This window comes from Apteryx rowi, unplaced genomic scaffold (assembly GCF_003343035.1).
Source record: "Apteryx rowi isolate R43461 unplaced genomic scaffold, aptRow1 scaffold_889, whole genome shotgun sequence".
Lineage (NCBI taxonomy): Eukaryota > Metazoa > Chordata > Aves > Apterygiformes > Apterygidae > Apteryx > Apteryx rowi.
The window spans coordinates 77,207-94,916 of record NW_020451192.1 but is presented as its reverse complement, the minus strand read 5'-3'; the positions used below and the strand labels follow the sequence as shown (position 1 = coordinate 94,916).

The 17,710-nt window shown below is 36.0% G+C and overlaps 1 protein-coding gene across 1 annotated transcript in view; it reads left to right on the top strand.

Annotated features, from left to right (window-relative positions):
* Nucleotides 1-17,710, top strand: part of LOC112977984 (liprin-alpha-2-like) — a gene marked incomplete at its 3' end in the record, with an annotated part of 232,580 nt that overhangs the window by 160,529 nt on the left and 54,341 nt on the right. The window contains exon 3 of the mRNA XM_026090976.1: nucleotides 11,155-11,217. Coding sequence (XP_025946761.1) covers nucleotides 11,155-11,217 — 63 coding nt within the window. The remainder of the gene's footprint in view (nucleotides 1-11,154; nucleotides 11,218-17,710) is intronic.

Below are 17,710 nucleotides of genomic sequence, written 5' to 3'. Positions count from 1 at the left end.
TTTATAAACTGTCTCTCATATATATGTGTAAAGTAAGAAACACAGAATCTTTCTAGAAGTTACAGAAATTTGTATTTTTCTTTTGGAAGAGTTTAAGATAAAATTTTGTGAATAAAAATTGGCCATTAGAATTCTTCTAAGTACCTTTATGTATGAATAAAATTGACTTGCCAAAGGATTACATCAAAATATTTTATGGATAGTAACTTTAAGATAGTAACACAGATTAAATCTTGGTTCCAGAAATCTATGATGCTCTTATGGAATCCAGTTTGCATTTTTGTTTATCATCTATTATATTTATTGCTTTAGTTTCTTGCAAGTGGAGAGATTTGCTGCCACTTGAGAAACTGAATATTAATTTTAAACAGGGTGAGCGTATATGTTAATGTGAACAAAATGTTAAGCAGCATTTAGTAAAAAATGAGATGTTTTGTTTTTGTTTATTTGCAGGGGGTTTGTTGTTGGTTTTCTTTTAACTCTTGGAGTTCCGTGGATGCATACATTATTTCTATGCCTGGGTGCAATACAAGAGAGGAAGCCCTACATCTGAGGGCTAATGCAAATAATCTTCCCTCTTCTAACAGGCAGCTTTAATAGAGCACAGTGCATAGTCTTGCATGAGGAAATCGTAAAGAGGAGGCTTCTGCTTTACCTCCTCCTCACTCCCAGCTGCTGGGTTGTTTTGGGTGGCAGTGCCCCCAGCTTCTCCGCGCTGAAAGCCTCCACCTTTGGGCTGTCTTTGCAAGGTGGCTTCACTGCCTGCATCTGCTGCAGCTCACAGCTTTCGCAGATGGCATCCATGTGAAGCTGACCTGATCTCCGACATCTGGCTTTGGCCCAAAGGGTTATGAACAGCTGAGGATAAGACCAAAGTCTCATTAATTTGTCTTTGCTGCTGCTTGGCAGCACCATAAGCAGCTTCAGTTCCTGAAACTGTGCAAATCGCAAATGTAACACTGCTTCACTTTACATCTGTTTGGTATTTGGATGGGTTTTGGGTATCTTAAAGACCTGGGAGGGTTTTTAAGGGGAAAAGGAAAACACTGCTGTTGAAATATACGGTTTAGGCTCCTATAATCACCAGGAAAAGCAAATGCAGCAAAAAAATGTAAAGTGCATGCAGCCCAGTGTACACGTATCACCAGCATACATTATATATACACACATGAAATGTACTCTGCTGCCATTTTTAAAAAACATAAAATTCCCAGAGCTGTGCTTGCACAGTGCCTGCAAACATGGCAGCAAGTTATAATATAAATTATATAAAATAATTACTGTAAGACCAAAGTAATGCATGTGATGGTCACTACCTATCCAGGATCTGCAGAATTTTGTAGTATCATCAGTGAGAGGAAGGGAGAGAGCCAGCTTGCTTGGAAGCTGGCCCAGCAGAGTAGCATTAAATCCCCCAGGAGTTAGCAACATCATATCCCTGTCCCACCCTTAGCTCCAACAGCAAGCTGTATTTTTTCAGCAATGTCTTCTCCAGGAGGATAGACATTAAAAAAACAAACAAAAAAACCCCCAAACAAACCAAGAACAGTTCTGCTGAAACACTTTGCAGACCACAGCAATGTAGGCTTCTGTGTACCCGTCCTAGGTGACAGATGATAAGAGAAATCAGTGTGCCACAATGTTAGCCATATTTCCTGAGCTAATAGAATGAGACTGAGATTATAGTTGTGAAAGTGGTTCTTAACCTCTATAGAAATAGAGCATAGAATATGAAATTCCTTTCTTGGGCTCTAGAATTTAGACTGATAATCTCAGCAGACCTATTGTTGCTGGAATGAGAATGGGCAGTTTTAATCAAAAACTTTGGGTCATCAGACAAGAGAGAGATGCTTTTTCTTTTTTTTTCCCCCTCTCCTCTAACTTGGTCCAGCTCTATAGTTTTAAAACCATAGAGGAGATTTTTTTTCTCCTACGGCCAAAGAAAAATAGATCAGAAAAACATTCTCTTTGTCACTATGTGGCATTAAAATGCCTCAGGAGAAATCATTATAAATGGAAAGAGGCACATTATCTGCAGTGGATACTTTCCAAAGATTGTTTAAATCAAAGATGAGGGAAAGGGGGAGGAAGTGTATGTTCTTTAAAATCCTCTTTATACAGTATTTTCTCAGATAATGTTCAAAAATATCTATCTTAGTAGATATTACATTTCTTTTTCATCCTGTGTCATGGGACTGAGTTCAGGGAATAAGATATTGTCCCTTTTCCTTGGTAAGAAGAGGAAAACAATAGTTTTCTACTTTATTCTTTAAAGAGAGAACTTCTCCCCATTACCTCATATGCCTTCTGTTATTTTTCCTAGGAGGCATTACTGGTCTGCATTTAAAGTTCAGTATATCGAGGATTTGCTGCAAATTCATAAATCAACATAGCATAAATGGTACAAAGCTCAAATGTGACAAAGCAGGCAATGACTTGTAAAGGTGGAAGAGTAGGAAGTTCCCAGACAGATGTAGGAACCTCTAAATTAACATAAGATGTTTTGTTAATACCATAATGGCTCTTTTCTGAATAGGAAGGATAAACTGTTACTGAAGTTTAGGTATCTGTGATTAAGATTAGGAATCCCAGGTAGACTTTCTTGAAGACTGTCCTTGAAGGACAAATTTTCAGTTGGTCAAAATAGTTAAGTTCAGTGTTTATTCTGATAATATGTCTTGGTGAAGATATTTTAATTGATTAGAAGCAGCACAAGGTTTTTTATATATTTACATGGTGAAGGTATGTAAAGTGCCTTTAAAGAGTATCCCTTCTAATTTGTATTTTCCTAAGTAAATACCCAAGCCAGAAACAGCAAAACAAGAATTCTTATTTTAGGATGCAATTAGCTTGCCCTGATTGTTGATGTCTGAGAATTTATAGTGGTGGGAATTACTTTTATTGTTTTACCATCATAACAACAGTTTTTTAGTCATGAAGCCAGATAGCATGGTACTTAAATCAAAAATACAAGTAGTGATTGACTTCTTCAGGGGAAAAGATATTCTCCTACTACCTAGTGAGACTGTTTCACTGCAGAATTCCTCAAAACTGTCTTTCAAGGTTTTAATCGTTATTACACACATTTAACCAGTGAGAGCTATTTTCTATTGTTCTGTTACTGGATAATTATCAAAAAAAAAAAAAAAAAAAGGCTTTAGACTAGATTCTCCCTGAAAATGTATACAAAATAACCATTGTAAAAACACAATTATGAACCTAAATTCTGTCTGTCTGCAGTGTAAAGTACCCTGCTAAGGACGTAAATAATGAGCACTGAGGAGATCAGCATGAGCACAGGCCTTAATAAAAGCTTCTGTGCTTTACCTGTTATCATCTTTGTTTCTCCTTGCAAACCGAGAGGCCCAGTAACTTCTCCTTGCGCATGTTAACTGAGAGACCCAGTATACCAGTCTGGGCCTCCGAAAAGTATCTGGAGAGCATGCCGGTGCTTCCTTCTGTGTGCCCATACCCATGGAGAACAGGCATGTCCCAGGTCCTCCTTGAAGACCAGGCTCTTCACGTTTATTCAATGCGCTGAAAGAACAGTCAGTCAGCCTGATTTCCACAGACCCAGTTTGGGAACAAACGAGCATAATATTCCAATCTGGTGTTAAAATTTCATATTTTTACATGATATCAAATGAGCATGTGCTTTGTTTTCTACACTTTGAAACAAAAAAAGTCTTATAGTTTGAAAAGACTTTTAGGGAAGGAAATTCTGACAATTCCTTATTTGGCTATTTATCTAGCAAGGAAATATTTTTCTTTTTTGACTAAGAACTGTTCAGACAGTTCCTTTTTAGACTCATTTTATTAATTAAGTTTCTAATCATGGAATATACGCCTGAATTATTTCTGTGCCTGAGTACAACACAGAGACATAATCTTGATTTATTTTAATGACTATATGAACTTTAACTCTGCTTCTATGATCACTGTACCAGATCTTAACTTGCTATAAAAAGGAATTTCTCTTATGTTCAATATATTTGAATCAATATTTTGTAGTGTAGTAACAGGTTATTTTAATTCTGGAAATTTTCAGCATTCACATCTCAAAAGATTTTCAAAATTATTAGTCAAAAAATATTTAGATAGTAAAGTTACCATGATACAGGTCAATAAATACAAATCTTATTATCTTTTTAAGATGTTCACTTAATGATATATAACTTAAGCTTGTATCATCATGTAACAGCAGAGTGGTAAAATTTCTACACAGGCTGTGGAGTCTGTCTTGCTTTGTCAGTAGGTTTTAAGGGCCAGATCTCGCAAACTTTTGCGTGTAGACCTAACTCTACAGAATCAATAAGTTCCCTGTAGCTCAATGGGAATAGTCCCATGTCCAGAGTCAAGAATGTACGAGTCTTAGGTACCAGGGAGCTAGTATTGATGTAGATGGTTGCAGAAAGTGTTTTTCTGTTTTCCTTTACTTTTTGCTGCATGTTATCATCATCAAGCTTATAAGAATTATTAAATTATGTATAGTGTGTGTATGTTTATATATTTGGATTTATACATATGTATAATATGTTTAAAACATTCTTGTATTCTTATATATATCATATATGTAAAATTGATGTATAGGGAATTTTTTATATATTTATATATTTTCTATATGTAAACTTTATATGTACACACTCATGTTCAGACACACAAATTCTGGTCATGAAACTGAGACTTCTTTTGTTTTACTTAACTTTCAATACTATTGAATTAAAAGCACAAAGTTGATAATTTAGGATCGTTCATTTACTTCCCATGCCCATGGCCACATGCCATTTCACTTAATTGAGTAGTGAACTGAATGGTAAAGTATGATTAACAAGGATCGTATATTAAAATATTTTTCTTCCCTCATCGAAAAAATGTTTTTGTATATTTTGGTTGAACAGTAGAAGACCAGTTTCTGCAGACAGCCCCCTGACAGCTACAGATATGAGGCCTCTCACAAAGACAAGCCTGATATACTAAAGGCAGCTGGTAGTAAGATGGAGCAATATAAAGCATTAGATTTAGTGAAAAGGTTATTGTTGATGTTTTCTGGAAAAGTAATAAAATATCATAAAGTGTTGTTAGCTAGTACAAATGTTAAAGAAAATTACAGTGAGGTTTTTCTTTTTTCTTTGCTAGATGATACATTAAGAGGGCAAAACTCCTTTTTCAGGGATAGCTGTGCGTCTCTGTTCAAGAAGCAGCAGTAGGATTTCAGATTTTACTGAGAACTTGCACACTGTGCAAGTCTCATATAGGTTGCATCTCAATGGTAGGGAGAAGCTTTGAGTCATGATTTTACTGTATAGCCAGAAGTTAGTGTTTTACTGAAATTTGAACGTTAATTATAGTTACTTTTCTTCAGTTTGAGATTGTAACATTAATATGTGATTTGCAGAAGGGCACAGTTTCAGTGCATCAACCTGCTGGGCTCAGTTTCCAAACTAAATGCCAACTTCTTCAGCCAGTCAAGTCCCCAACTTGAGTAGTCAGGAGAGATTCAAATGCATCCTTTAAATTTATTGTCCTCCCGCATTTCGCCTGTGTCACACAGAAGGAGCGGCCTCTTGAAGAGATGCAAGCGTAGCATGGTCTGCCTTCTGCCTGCTTTCCCTCCAGAGTGCTGGGAGCTGAGTCGCCTGGGGGCACCTCAAACTAGTGTGATCCCCTGTGTCTGGGAGGCTGCAGCCAGTCCTTTCCCAAAAACATGCTGCGTACGTGACGGGCAAGTTTGGTCTTCACTGTGTCTGCAGCCATTGTCTTCGTTGCCTTCTGAGCCAGCCTTTACAGATGCAGGTTTAAGACTTAGCCAGTGAGTCTCTGAGGTGGCCGCAGAAGAAGGACATGTAATTTTTTCATAATGAGGTTGGCAATGAAGTGAGGCATGAAATCCCTTCTTGTTTGTCACAGACTGCCTTAAGTTATCCAGGGAAGCCCCACTTCAAACTTTTCAATCACCTAAAACCTCAGGCAAACACAGAGGTGTCTTTACAGCTATTCTCATGATTAAAATTGCATCCAAGTTATCTAGGTGTAAACTAGGTAAGGTGATAAATCTTCCCATCCTCCATCCTTTGTTTCCCTCCTCTTCTAAGAAAGTGCTCTCTCTGTCTTTCTTTCTATATATGTACCAGATCCAGCATAATAAAAACACTAGGTGCTACTGTAATACGAACAGTGGTAAATACCATTTACTATTGAAGAAAGACAGAAATAACCTAGGTTGGAAGTGATATCTGGAGGTCATCTAGTCCAGCTTCCTGCTCCAAGCATGGCCGACTTCAAAGCTAGATCAGGTTGCCCAGGGCCCTGTCCAGTCAAGTTTTGATGTTTTTCTTCCATAAAAGAGAGCACAGTGGTGGGATAACTGTTACAGAAAGGCATTCAGCATGTAGTTTGTGAATTTAAATATACCTCTGAGATTATTATAGTACCCTCTGCTGGCATCTGGATCACACTTCTCTTTCTCTTTAGAACAGGCTGTATGAATGGCGTCCGAGAATCTGTTTTGTGTCTGAATTCACATGATGATTTTTTTTTTTTAAGTTAGTGGAATAAATAGACTCATACCATCACAGATGTCTGCTTCATCTATGGTGCAACGTGCCACCATGATATGCTGTAACTACGTTATGGTCTTCAATTTTAATGGAGAATATTTGTTTTTTAGTATTGCTCCTAGTCCATCACTCAAAGAAAAAAAAGTTATGGATTCTAATTAGTGTACGTTTGTGTGCATGTATGTATAATGCTTCCATGATATATGCACATCACAAATGCATGGAAAAAATGAATTCCATAAATGGATGAGTTACAATGAACAAATGCTAGTTAGTATTATCTATATTGTTATCAGGAAATATAAATTAAACTGGTTTCAACATGAGCTGAAGGTGCTGCCTACTGATGTAGTAATGTTAGGTGCGTGAGACATTGCATAAGATAGGCCTTATTTTTTCAAGTTACATTTAGCTGAACTTGATTTCCTAGTCTAAGTGTCCTGGGATGGTTGTGGCAGAGATCTTTCTATGGTATTTCTGACTTTTAATGAGAATAGGTAGTGAATTTCCCTCTGAAACATAAAGTTCTTGAATTATTAACCCATATGTATTGTGGAGGTGATCTTTCTGTTTTCCACCACCCAAGTAAACAGTAGAATACCTTCTATCAGACTGGCTCTAAAGATAGTAACTGCCCTTTTCCTTTAGGGATTTTTGCCTTGAAGACTGTTGAAGACTATTGAAGATGGCTTTCTAAGCATGACCTGAGTAAGCTGCCTCACAGAAATGACACACAGGCATGAGTGGAAAAACAGTTCTTTTTTAATTTTGCCTAGTTTCACTAAGCGATATGTGTAACTAAAATTTAAAATAGAGTAAGATACCTAAATAGGATTTTGGACTGTGTTGAATGATTTAAGACTGGTTGAGACCGGTTACTACAAAAGTCTTGTCAAGAAACACCAGGTGGTGTTGTGAGAGAGAATTTTTATCTCCAAGAACAAAATTATCATTATCATTCCAGTAAGCAGGTCCCAACTGTCAGATACCTATGTTAAAAAAAGGTCAAAGAATTGAGGAAGGTTCTGCACTGGTTTCTTCAATCTGTCAAAAACTAGATTTATCAGTGACTATCTTTGAGTTTGTCAACAGCATTGGACACCACTGGTGATGAAAACTGACTTTTATTGCAGCAAATTTGAATGCACGTCATTTTGGACATGGCCTTGAAATTAGCACTGTACTGCTCACAGCATAACTGAGAGCAGGAATTCCTGCTTTAGCGTAGCTTTGACTGGGGACTTGCTAAGAAGGTTTGGGTTGTAATGCTGCTGGTATTTAGAAAAATGTATTTTGTTTCATCTGATCTGAACAGCAAGGTCACTTGGAAGTGCCATTAAAAATGATAGCACGGATGGTAAACGGTTATACCTAACCAGAGGAAAAGGCACAGTTGCTATATGGTGTAATCTCAGGGATACCCACATTAGACACTGTGACTATGGTAGACTTATTGAATTTTCAGTTGTTTCTGGCAGGTTTACAGAATTAGCTAAAACTTTGCTTTATTTCTGTTTTATTTAGACTACTTGAAATGGCAGTCTTAGATATGCTTGGCAGCATTCCGACCCGGCTGTGAAGCCTAGGCCAGTTCTGTGCCCGTGTGGTCCGTTATTCGTGGTTATGACCTGATGCAGCCTGGGAAACTCCCGGCAGTGTAGCTTTGCAGTGTGCTCACCTAGAGGGCTGTTTTGCAGAAGATGCTTTTTCTTTTTGCACTGCAGAGAATATTGTCAGATGCACCACAGCCTCACGTGAGGCTTCCTTTATGTGAAAAGAAAAAAAGAGAGGAGAAGGAGCCTAGAAACATTTCTGGATCCACCAGTTGGGATATAGCAGAGAATCTGCTCCTGTGTGTGTGGTTCAAAGCAAATATTAGCTGGAGTGCTCACCCCAAGCCAGAATATAGGCATGTTCTAGAGCTTCATTTTTGGAATTTTCTCTCCCTGTTGACCCTGTTGTCCCCTCTGATAAACCTTAAGGCTTATGCTTTTTCCTGGAGAGGAAGACCAAACCATAACAGAAAGTGCCATGAATGTTAATTCTAATAGGTTATAGTTACTAGGGTTACAAAATACTAAGTAGATGCTATAATATTATATTCATTCTTGAATGGAATAAATATGTGAATCAACATGCATGAGATGGGAATTGCTGCATTACTTACAAAATCCATGAACAGTTATGCAGAGTATCTCAAATGACTGCCAGTAAATCTTCATATGACAATAAGATGAATATTATGTAGCATACATATTTTAAAGACAAGCAATTTTACAAATAAAACACAGATTAAAAAAAAAATTTTTTTTAATTTCCATTCTCTTAAACTTGGCATTTTAGCTACCATGAGTCCATGAAATTACCATGGCTGGAAGGAAATGCCTTGAAAGCATGAAAGGTCAGGAATCTCTCATTTCCACTTATGTAAAGTTTCCTGTGCTAGCCCCAAAGAGTCCCAAAATACTAGACCTTAGACCCATCATTTGCTAGAGTCATTCTAAACCTTTCATCAATTTTTCTTTTGGTTTATAAAAAATGCTTTTCCACAAGGGAAGAGAGGAAAAAATGTGTTTAAAAGTTAATTTGAAAAATGTAGTTAAAGATACTCAGAGATTAGTGCTATTAGAACAGTGATGGACAGCAGAGACTGATTAATAAACAGAGGGCATATGCAGCAGTCAAAAGTATACAGTAAAAAAACAGCTTTTCAAACAAAAGCACAAGATTGTCAGAAAACATTATCATACATTTGATATGTACATAAATTTAAAAATGTGAAAAATACATAAAGAATTTACACATTAATCCAAGTGTGTTTGCTTCAGTGAATTTATTTCTTTAGTGGATATGTGTCTGTAAACACTGAAATTAAATTTATTAAGAGTTAAACTAATATTAAAGAAAGATGTTTAAGACTGAAATGATGAATTGATAAAGTATATAATGTGTGTATTTTCTTGTGTGGAAGTATTGTTTATTTAAAACAGTGTCATGCTGACATAATGTGGGCTGTGTTTTCCTTGCAAAGTTCTGGAGCACCAGTGGTGTTAAAAATCTGCCTAAACATGATCTATGAGTTGACTATGAAGCTGCTTTTCATGGAGAAGTTCTTTGCAAACCTAGCTACTTTCTATCAAGTGAAATTAGCTATAAAAACAATACAAAATCTTCATTAAAATGTTTTCAAATATTTAAGAATGTGACCTGAAAGAAGGGAAATCTGAGATCAGTAAGTTAAGAACTTTCCAGAATAGAAATATGGAAAGTTTTGTTTAAAATTCAAGATGTGCTCTTTTTTCCCACTAATAGCGCAATTCTCCCTTAAAACACTGAAAGTTTAAAATTCTTTCAAATATTTAAAAAGTATTACAAATTGCAGCGTGAAGCGTATTGGCAATATGAGGTTAGTGCATAGGTGAAGCTGCATATATGCCTGTGGCTGCTACTAAATATGCTGAAAATGTGCGTACTTTTGTTTACTGCCCAAGTCATGAACTTAAACCTATGTTCTCATAAGTAACAATGATAAAGTCATTATAAAACATCTTGCAATATGTTGCATTTTTCAAATGTTATATTGTGCTACTAGAAATACTGGAATGAGAAGGTGTTGTCTTTATGTTGTTTCTGAATGCCCCGTTTACTGAACGGAGCGGTGTATAGCCACAGAAGCACAGCTTAGTTCACTGTTTCCTTTGAGAGATGATGAAGCTCGACTATAATTGGCACGAACGTTGTACGTTTCTTTGCTTTCAGCAATGGGAAAAATCCTTTAGAGGTTTAGTACAGGGCTGGTTTTTGGTTGAAAGAGTACTGCTTCTAAAACTTTTAAAAAATCCCTGCTGTTCGTTTCCTCTGAAGTAAATACTGAGATTGGAAGAAACGTCAGCAGGTCAGGTAGCCTACTAGCCACGGCCTCGCTAAAGCGGAGCCGGTCATAGCTTGGGCTCTGCAAAAAGAAATGGCCAAGTGATGAAAAAGGAGAGAAAATGGCCTCTCATGCTAAAATGTGTTCTTCAGGAAGCTGAGTGAACTTCCAGATTTTTAACTGCACATAGCTTTTTTCCTACTATTTTTCCAGTATTATGATCGTGTGGTGCAGTAGAAATGGCTGAGGCGGTATGCCAAATTTATTAATTTAATAAGCAAATTCTACCTAACAGATTGCCTTTTTTTGCTCTCCATAGAGTAGCTTAGTTTGGGGGAGGAGATGCTCCTTTCTTCATTCCTTGCAAGGGGGTCAACCTCTTGCTTTGCGCAGACGGCTCGATTTAAAGCCCGCCCCGGAGCTACGCTGCTGCTCCCCTGCTGGGCACCTGGCCATTCCCTTCTGCGGAGGGCAAGGACAGCGCAGCTAAGCAGCGCCGCACTTCCTCGTTTCCAGCCCCTCACAAGCCAGCAGGTTTTCTCTGTATGTAACAATACTTCCAATTTTTTCTGTGGGTGTCAGTTGAGCCACGCTTTCGCTAGATCAGCTTGCTTGAATGATGATTAAGAGCGTTCATCTTATTAGCATGGTGTAATTTAAATATACTGTAGCACTGTACAAACTTCTGTTCCATTCAGCAGACTCTCTGTTGCCCCCTTTTTTCAGATGACGGTTGCTGCTGGTACGAGCATTGAGAATAACATTCAAAGGACCATATCCTGCCCTAATGTATGTTCTACAAATCTTGGATTTTTGTGTAATTTAAATGCAAAGCCTCATTATGTGAATTTGATATTTTGTTGCCCACAGAAATTTGTGCATTTTGAGGTTACTTCATATGATATATTTCAGGATTACTGAATATTGTACTACAAGTGAGGTCTCAGCCTATCCAAATGCTGTATTACTGTTACTTTTTCTGTGTGACTTGATGGCTCTGCTAAATAAAGACCATGATAATATATTCACAGCTCCTCTGAGTTTACCTCGTTTCCCTCCCAGCTCAATGCTACTGTCAGTTGATATCAGTAAAACCACACCAGGCAAAATGAGAAAAGCACTGAGAGGCTATATTTATTCTACTTAACTTTGTTCTAAATTGAATTTCAGAATAAAGATGTGTTATACTAAATTTGGAAGGAAGGTAATTTCATTTTTCCTGCTTAAACAAATGTATCCCCTGACTTAAAATGGAAGAAGGGAGGAGTCAGTACAGCTGATGAAAGAGAATAAGAAATCTATTTTGTCAACAAAAGAAGCAGTTTATTCACTTGTAGTATAATAGGTCATATATCTTTTTTTTTAGTAATACAGTTGATAAAATGGAAAGTTATTGGACCAAAAATGAATTTGATACATTAATGGGGAAACAGTAATGGGAATTTGGGATGTACTACTAAGAACAAACTGGCTCTGAATTACATAGAAACTACTTTTTTATCATGTAATGTGTTTAATAATTTATGTTTTCTACCCTAACATTTTCTGGATAAAGATTATCATGTTTATAGGAGAACTGGCAGGAGAAGTTCTGGATAAACATTTTCGTCACCTTAATTTCCTTAAAGATATAACATATAATTGAAATACAGGTGCAATATACTTACAATTACTAATAGCTAAGAGTAAAATTACTGTGATTTAATATTGCCAGGAAGTTAGTCTGTCCTCCCTCTATGGAAAATAAAATAAAATCAAAATAAAACAGGTTAGGTGAGCAGCTTAGACTAGATGTTAAAGACCATTCCCAAACTTGAAATAGGGGAAAATGAAATTCCTGTTTGGATAACAGTGAAAAATCTTGCATTTCATTTAAAAGACTAGATTTTAATATTTTTCTCTGAAATCTTTCCACAAACTAACAAGAATTTTCAAACCGTCTTTAATAAAAAAGCTAGTGGCGTTGTAGATTTCACTATTTATTGTACATACACTAAAAATAAAACCTTTCCTATTTAAAGCTACTGTTTATTTTCTTCCCAGGAGAAAATAACACAGCTTAGTCACAAAAGGTGTGAAACATGCTTTTACTGCTGTTAATTACTTGTACCCAAAGTCATCGTCGAGTGGTCATGAGACCTAATTTTAGATTCTCACTGTATAATGGGCACAAGAAACCCGGTTCTTAACTCCTAAGACTTAACTCTTCTTACTGTTCACTTTCACCTCTTAGTGTTGATACAAAATAGGCACAGTTTTGATTTCTCTTTTTTAGAATTACTTCAGTATATACATGGAATAGCTTTATGGTTCAGTCTTATGTTAGAGAATTTAAATGTAATAGTTCTTCCTCATGGTCTGCAATTTTCTGGAGAGAAAATAGATGCTATTCTAAAAAGAATTAAGAGAATAAGACTTGCTTCCCAAGAGAGAAATAAAAAATTGTAATTTCGAATTTTTAAATACCATACTACATCAAGTAACCGTTTCTTAACCTTCAAGATCATTTCTTGTAACTAACCATTGCAAAAGAGGTATTCTTTCTCTGAGTCTGGCAAACAGATGGATACAATGGATTGTGCAATGAACCATCTTTTAAGCCTTGACCATCTTAGCAAGTAGCTTCAGGTATGTGAACAGCTGGAATCCATGGCAATACTTGCACCCGCAAAGGTGCTAATGTTTGTAGACATTTCAGCAGTGGAAACACAGATATTAGCTTTTCTCTTTAACAACAGTTTTAAATCTGTCAAGAAGTAATAAGTTACTAGAAAATCAGGAGATGGTTCAGATCCAGTCTCGAATTCTGATCATGAAAAAATCATAGCATACCAGCGATAAGTACTTCCCTCCATTTTTGTAATATGAACCTGATTGTATTATACTCGTGTAACTGAAGACCACTGTCACCTTCTCAACCTTGTAAGAAACGGACAATGTTATGATACTACCCTTTGTCTAAACCTAGTTCCTCAAATAGTTAGAAAGGTGATTTGTCTATTTTTTCCAAAATCAACAAAAGTGTAAAAAAAACTCACAACCAAGAATAAAAACTTTATTGTCAAGTCTCTATAAGAAAAGCTAGTAAAAGCTGCTTCTGTTAGAACAATTAAAGAAAGAGTGAATCCCATTGTTTCATGCTTCTTCAAATGCAAGTTTTCTAATGAAGTTGATACAAGTTTCAAATCCTGTCCTTTAGCTCTACTGTTGAGTCCTCAGTTTGAGACAGAAAGAACTCACTTATTTCCTTTCCAGAAAAGAATAAATTTTATCTATCATCAGCTTTGTCTTTCAGAAGGTCATATCAGACTTACTAGGGAGGAGTTCTTCAACTTAAATTAAAGAAAAAACACAAAAATGCACACATTCAACCTCTGACGTGTCTCAGGACTTGATAAGCTTCACACTTGTAGCTCATTGGACTGACATGTAATCTAGGTTTTGTGTTTAAAATTAGCTAGACTAATGCATGGTCATTAACAATTAATGGAATGCTATGTCTAAATGGTTGGGAAAATGATTATCAGTTATCTGTATGAATTAACTCTAGCTGTTTATATCCTAGAACAAAATATGTTTTTTGTGTTCGGGGTTTTTTCCAATATTCATTTATTACCAACCTCATTTCAAAAAGTTAACTTCCTATACATTATTAACATGCTGTATATTCACTGGCTTGTCTTTCAGTAGCATTTGATTAAATTTTAAAAGCCCTTTTAGGAGTTTAGAAAGGCATGATATCTTCCTATGTAAAACCTGTGTTATTTTGATCCTTCCTACTTATACTTATCTAAGCACTCTGTTGTTCCATCTTTAATTACACACTTGGTTGGTTTCTTCAGACAGAGTTGAGGTACACTGGTCTGTAATTTTTCCGATCACTTTACACTCCTTCTCTGAAAATTTGCTCCCCAGGAAAAAAGTTTTCATCAGGTCAGTCTCTGCGACTTGGAGAGAATTCTTTTTTACAATATACTGACAAGGAGATGCAGTATTTGTTCTACTTCATGCTTCCAAGAGCTCTCAGTGAAAGAAGTTCATCTCGTGCTGATGATTTTTTTAACTTGAATTCCTCGAATTTCTTTCTAATTTCATCAGATCAGCTTCAGATTTTAGAGTTTATAGTTAATAATGATGGAAAATCCTGTCAGATCCAAAAGAATCCATTTTGGAAGCAGCATATAATCCTGAACCAACATCTACATAGCACCCACCTGCACCAAGCCTGCAGCAGAAGCGGAGAGGGGAATCTGCACATCTGCCTGCCCTGCCGCTCTGGGGCAGGACAGGAAGGGAAGAGAATTCTGCTTCGCAGGCTCCTTGGTGGGGCAGCAGGAGCTTCCTGCGGCCTTCCAGCAATTGCAAAAGCAGATCCAGCTTCAGTTCTGAGAAATACTGCGAATGAAAAAAGTCACCCAAAAACTGAGCAACAAGATACAAATGTGAATGGGAGTGGGAAGCAGTTTGCAAATTGTTTTATCAGTTCCTAAATCCTCTAGTTCCCTGGTGATTAGGAATCGTTTAGATAACCACTCATTACTGAATAAAACCCAGTCCCTTAGACTTCTTCACAGGTACACTTTTCTGCTATGATTGATCGTCCTTACGCTAATTAGAAGAAATACGCAAATGTAACAATTTAATGCACTTTGTATATTTGAGAAAGCAAATTAATTAAACCATTTATTTTATTTCATTGAATTCCAAACCCATAATTAACTGTATGAACCATTTAGAAGTCTTAATAACTGGCATTAAGGCTGTCGAATCTACAGTTGAATCTATGTTGGAGTGCATGATAACTTTTCAATTAATCGGCTACATTATTCTGAAATGTTCTCTGGTTTCCCAAAAGTACTGTGAATTGCACAAGCTTATATTTCTGCCTTTTGTAAAAAGGAAGGCTCTGAACATGCACTTTTATTTATATATTTATTTTTAAGACTGTGACTTTTTTTTGCTCTCCTGTTTTTCACTGGAGGTTACTGTCAGAAGCATAAAATTTCCAGTCAGTTCAAATTGCACTGGTTCAGCATTTTAATGACATGGCATTAATTCATTGCATACAGTTTTCTAAAACTCAGTTACTTAGTCAAACAGAGACACAATATTTTTGATTTGGCTCTTCTGGCTCTTAATCTCAGACCTAAAATATGTTTTTAGAAGTACTCAGATCTAGAAACAGAACTGAGGTGCCAAAACTGCACAGGAAACATAGAGTAGATTGTGCATGAGACATATAGGTTAAATGGAAACAAAGGCTTTACTGAGCCTAAATAACATCTGTTAATGTTATTAATAACAAATGTAACAGGGCATTTTAAAGAGTGTATAGTACATTGATTTACATAATAAAAATACACTGCAAAGCTTGCAATAAAACTGAAAATCAAGAAGAAACTTTGGAATATATTCAAACTTATGAACTCAGAAATTATGGATTTCAAGGTGTAATTTTGTGGGCAGTTTCCCACAAATGAAAAAATCTAATTTGCCTGCTTTTGCTGTGCAAAGTGTACATGTCCACAGTCTTCATTATAGGCCTCAATTTATCGGTATTCCCACAAAAACTCTGTTTTCTATTTCTCATTATTATAAATTCTTTACATGAGAGAAGCTGAGTGAGAAATCAGTATTATAGACAAGAGTAATACACTATTACAGTTTGTGCCCTTCCCTTATGTATCATTGAATGGAATAATAAAAGGCACTTTAATGCTAGATTTGCGGTCTTTCATGCAAGATATCCCAAACCTTGACCTTCTATATATATGTATTGATTTTATAGATTAGCCTTTAAACAGCCAGTGACTTTATACAGTTGCATTATCTTTTAAAAATAAAAACTCTTTCTTGTTAAGAAGACAGGGGAAGTAATTTCAGTAAATATACTCTGAAAGTTTACATGCATTCTCGTATGCCTGGATGAACATTACGGATTGATGTAGAGTCATTTAAATGGAGCAGCCTGTCACACTTTGGTGTCTCTGTGCCATTCCTTGGTGTCTGGAAACAGGGCAAGCTGATGGTCAGAACCAAGGCAGGCAACTCTGTATGCAGGTCCACTTGCAGTGGCTGCATGACCTTGAGTCTCTGCAAAATAGGGGCATTGAGATTCCTTTCTTTCACAGCTCTTTAAGGTTCACAGCAAAAATGTAAACAGCAAAATGAAAAAGAAGATAGTAGCAGGTATTAGTAATTGCGTTTTTTCAGTAAAACAGTTTTTTCTTTCTAATCCCATGACCATAAGTAGCAGAACATAAGTCTTCATAAAAAAAAAAAAATTGCTCTATATAATAAACAAGAACATATGTCACAGTATACCCTTGCAAAAAAAGCTAATTATTTAATTTTAAACAAATGCAAAACAATGCAGTTTGTTACTGCAGCACCAGTTGTTCTTGCTATGTTTTCCATTGAAAAGCCACATTTGTACACCTTCAGGAATTCTTGGTAGAGCTAGTCATAAGTCTTATAGTAATTAGTTTAGAAATGCAGGGGTTTTTTAAATACCAGCATAGGTGATTCAGGCAGCTGTGTTCAGATAGATATGTTTTAGTAGTTATGTAATTTAATGTGTGTAAATTTTTAACATAAACATCGATGGTCATCTTAATGCTGTAGACAAGGCATATAGCATATATAGCCATATTTCATATAGCAGTTCTGTAGGAAAATAGCAACTTACCTAAATTTTATCAAATTCCACTGTTAGGCAGTATCTTTTAAAACTGCTGCTTTTCATTCATCAGTAATCTTTAAGATGCTTTAATCAGTTTCAAAAGCTCTCACAGACTCTTTGGGAAGGTTACAAAGCGAGAGAGAAAGCGTTGATAAAATACACATACCTTAAAACATCAACATGTTTCTTTTTCTCCTAAATGAGAATGAAACTGTACTTTCTGTGCTTTTCTGATACTTCTTTTTTCTATTAAAGATCAAATCTGGCTTGTTTCTGTGAGGTGTTTCCTGTGAATAAGCTAAGAAAGTTCTTTTCCTTAAGTTTAAGCCAAATGCATTTATTTTCAGATAAACTGAAGCAGGAATCATTTTTTCTATCCTGGAAAAACATTTCTGAGCCTGAGAGGGGGAAAAAAAAACCTATAGCTGCTGAACATAGGAACAAAAAGTCAAAACCCTGAAAATAATTATAAATTAAAACTCTAATTCCAAAAATATTTAAAAGAAATGGATGCCTAACTTTTTCAAGGAAAAAGATAAGGCTAGTATGTGATGCATAGAGTATAACAATGAATTATGTTGTTGATAAGTAATATAATGT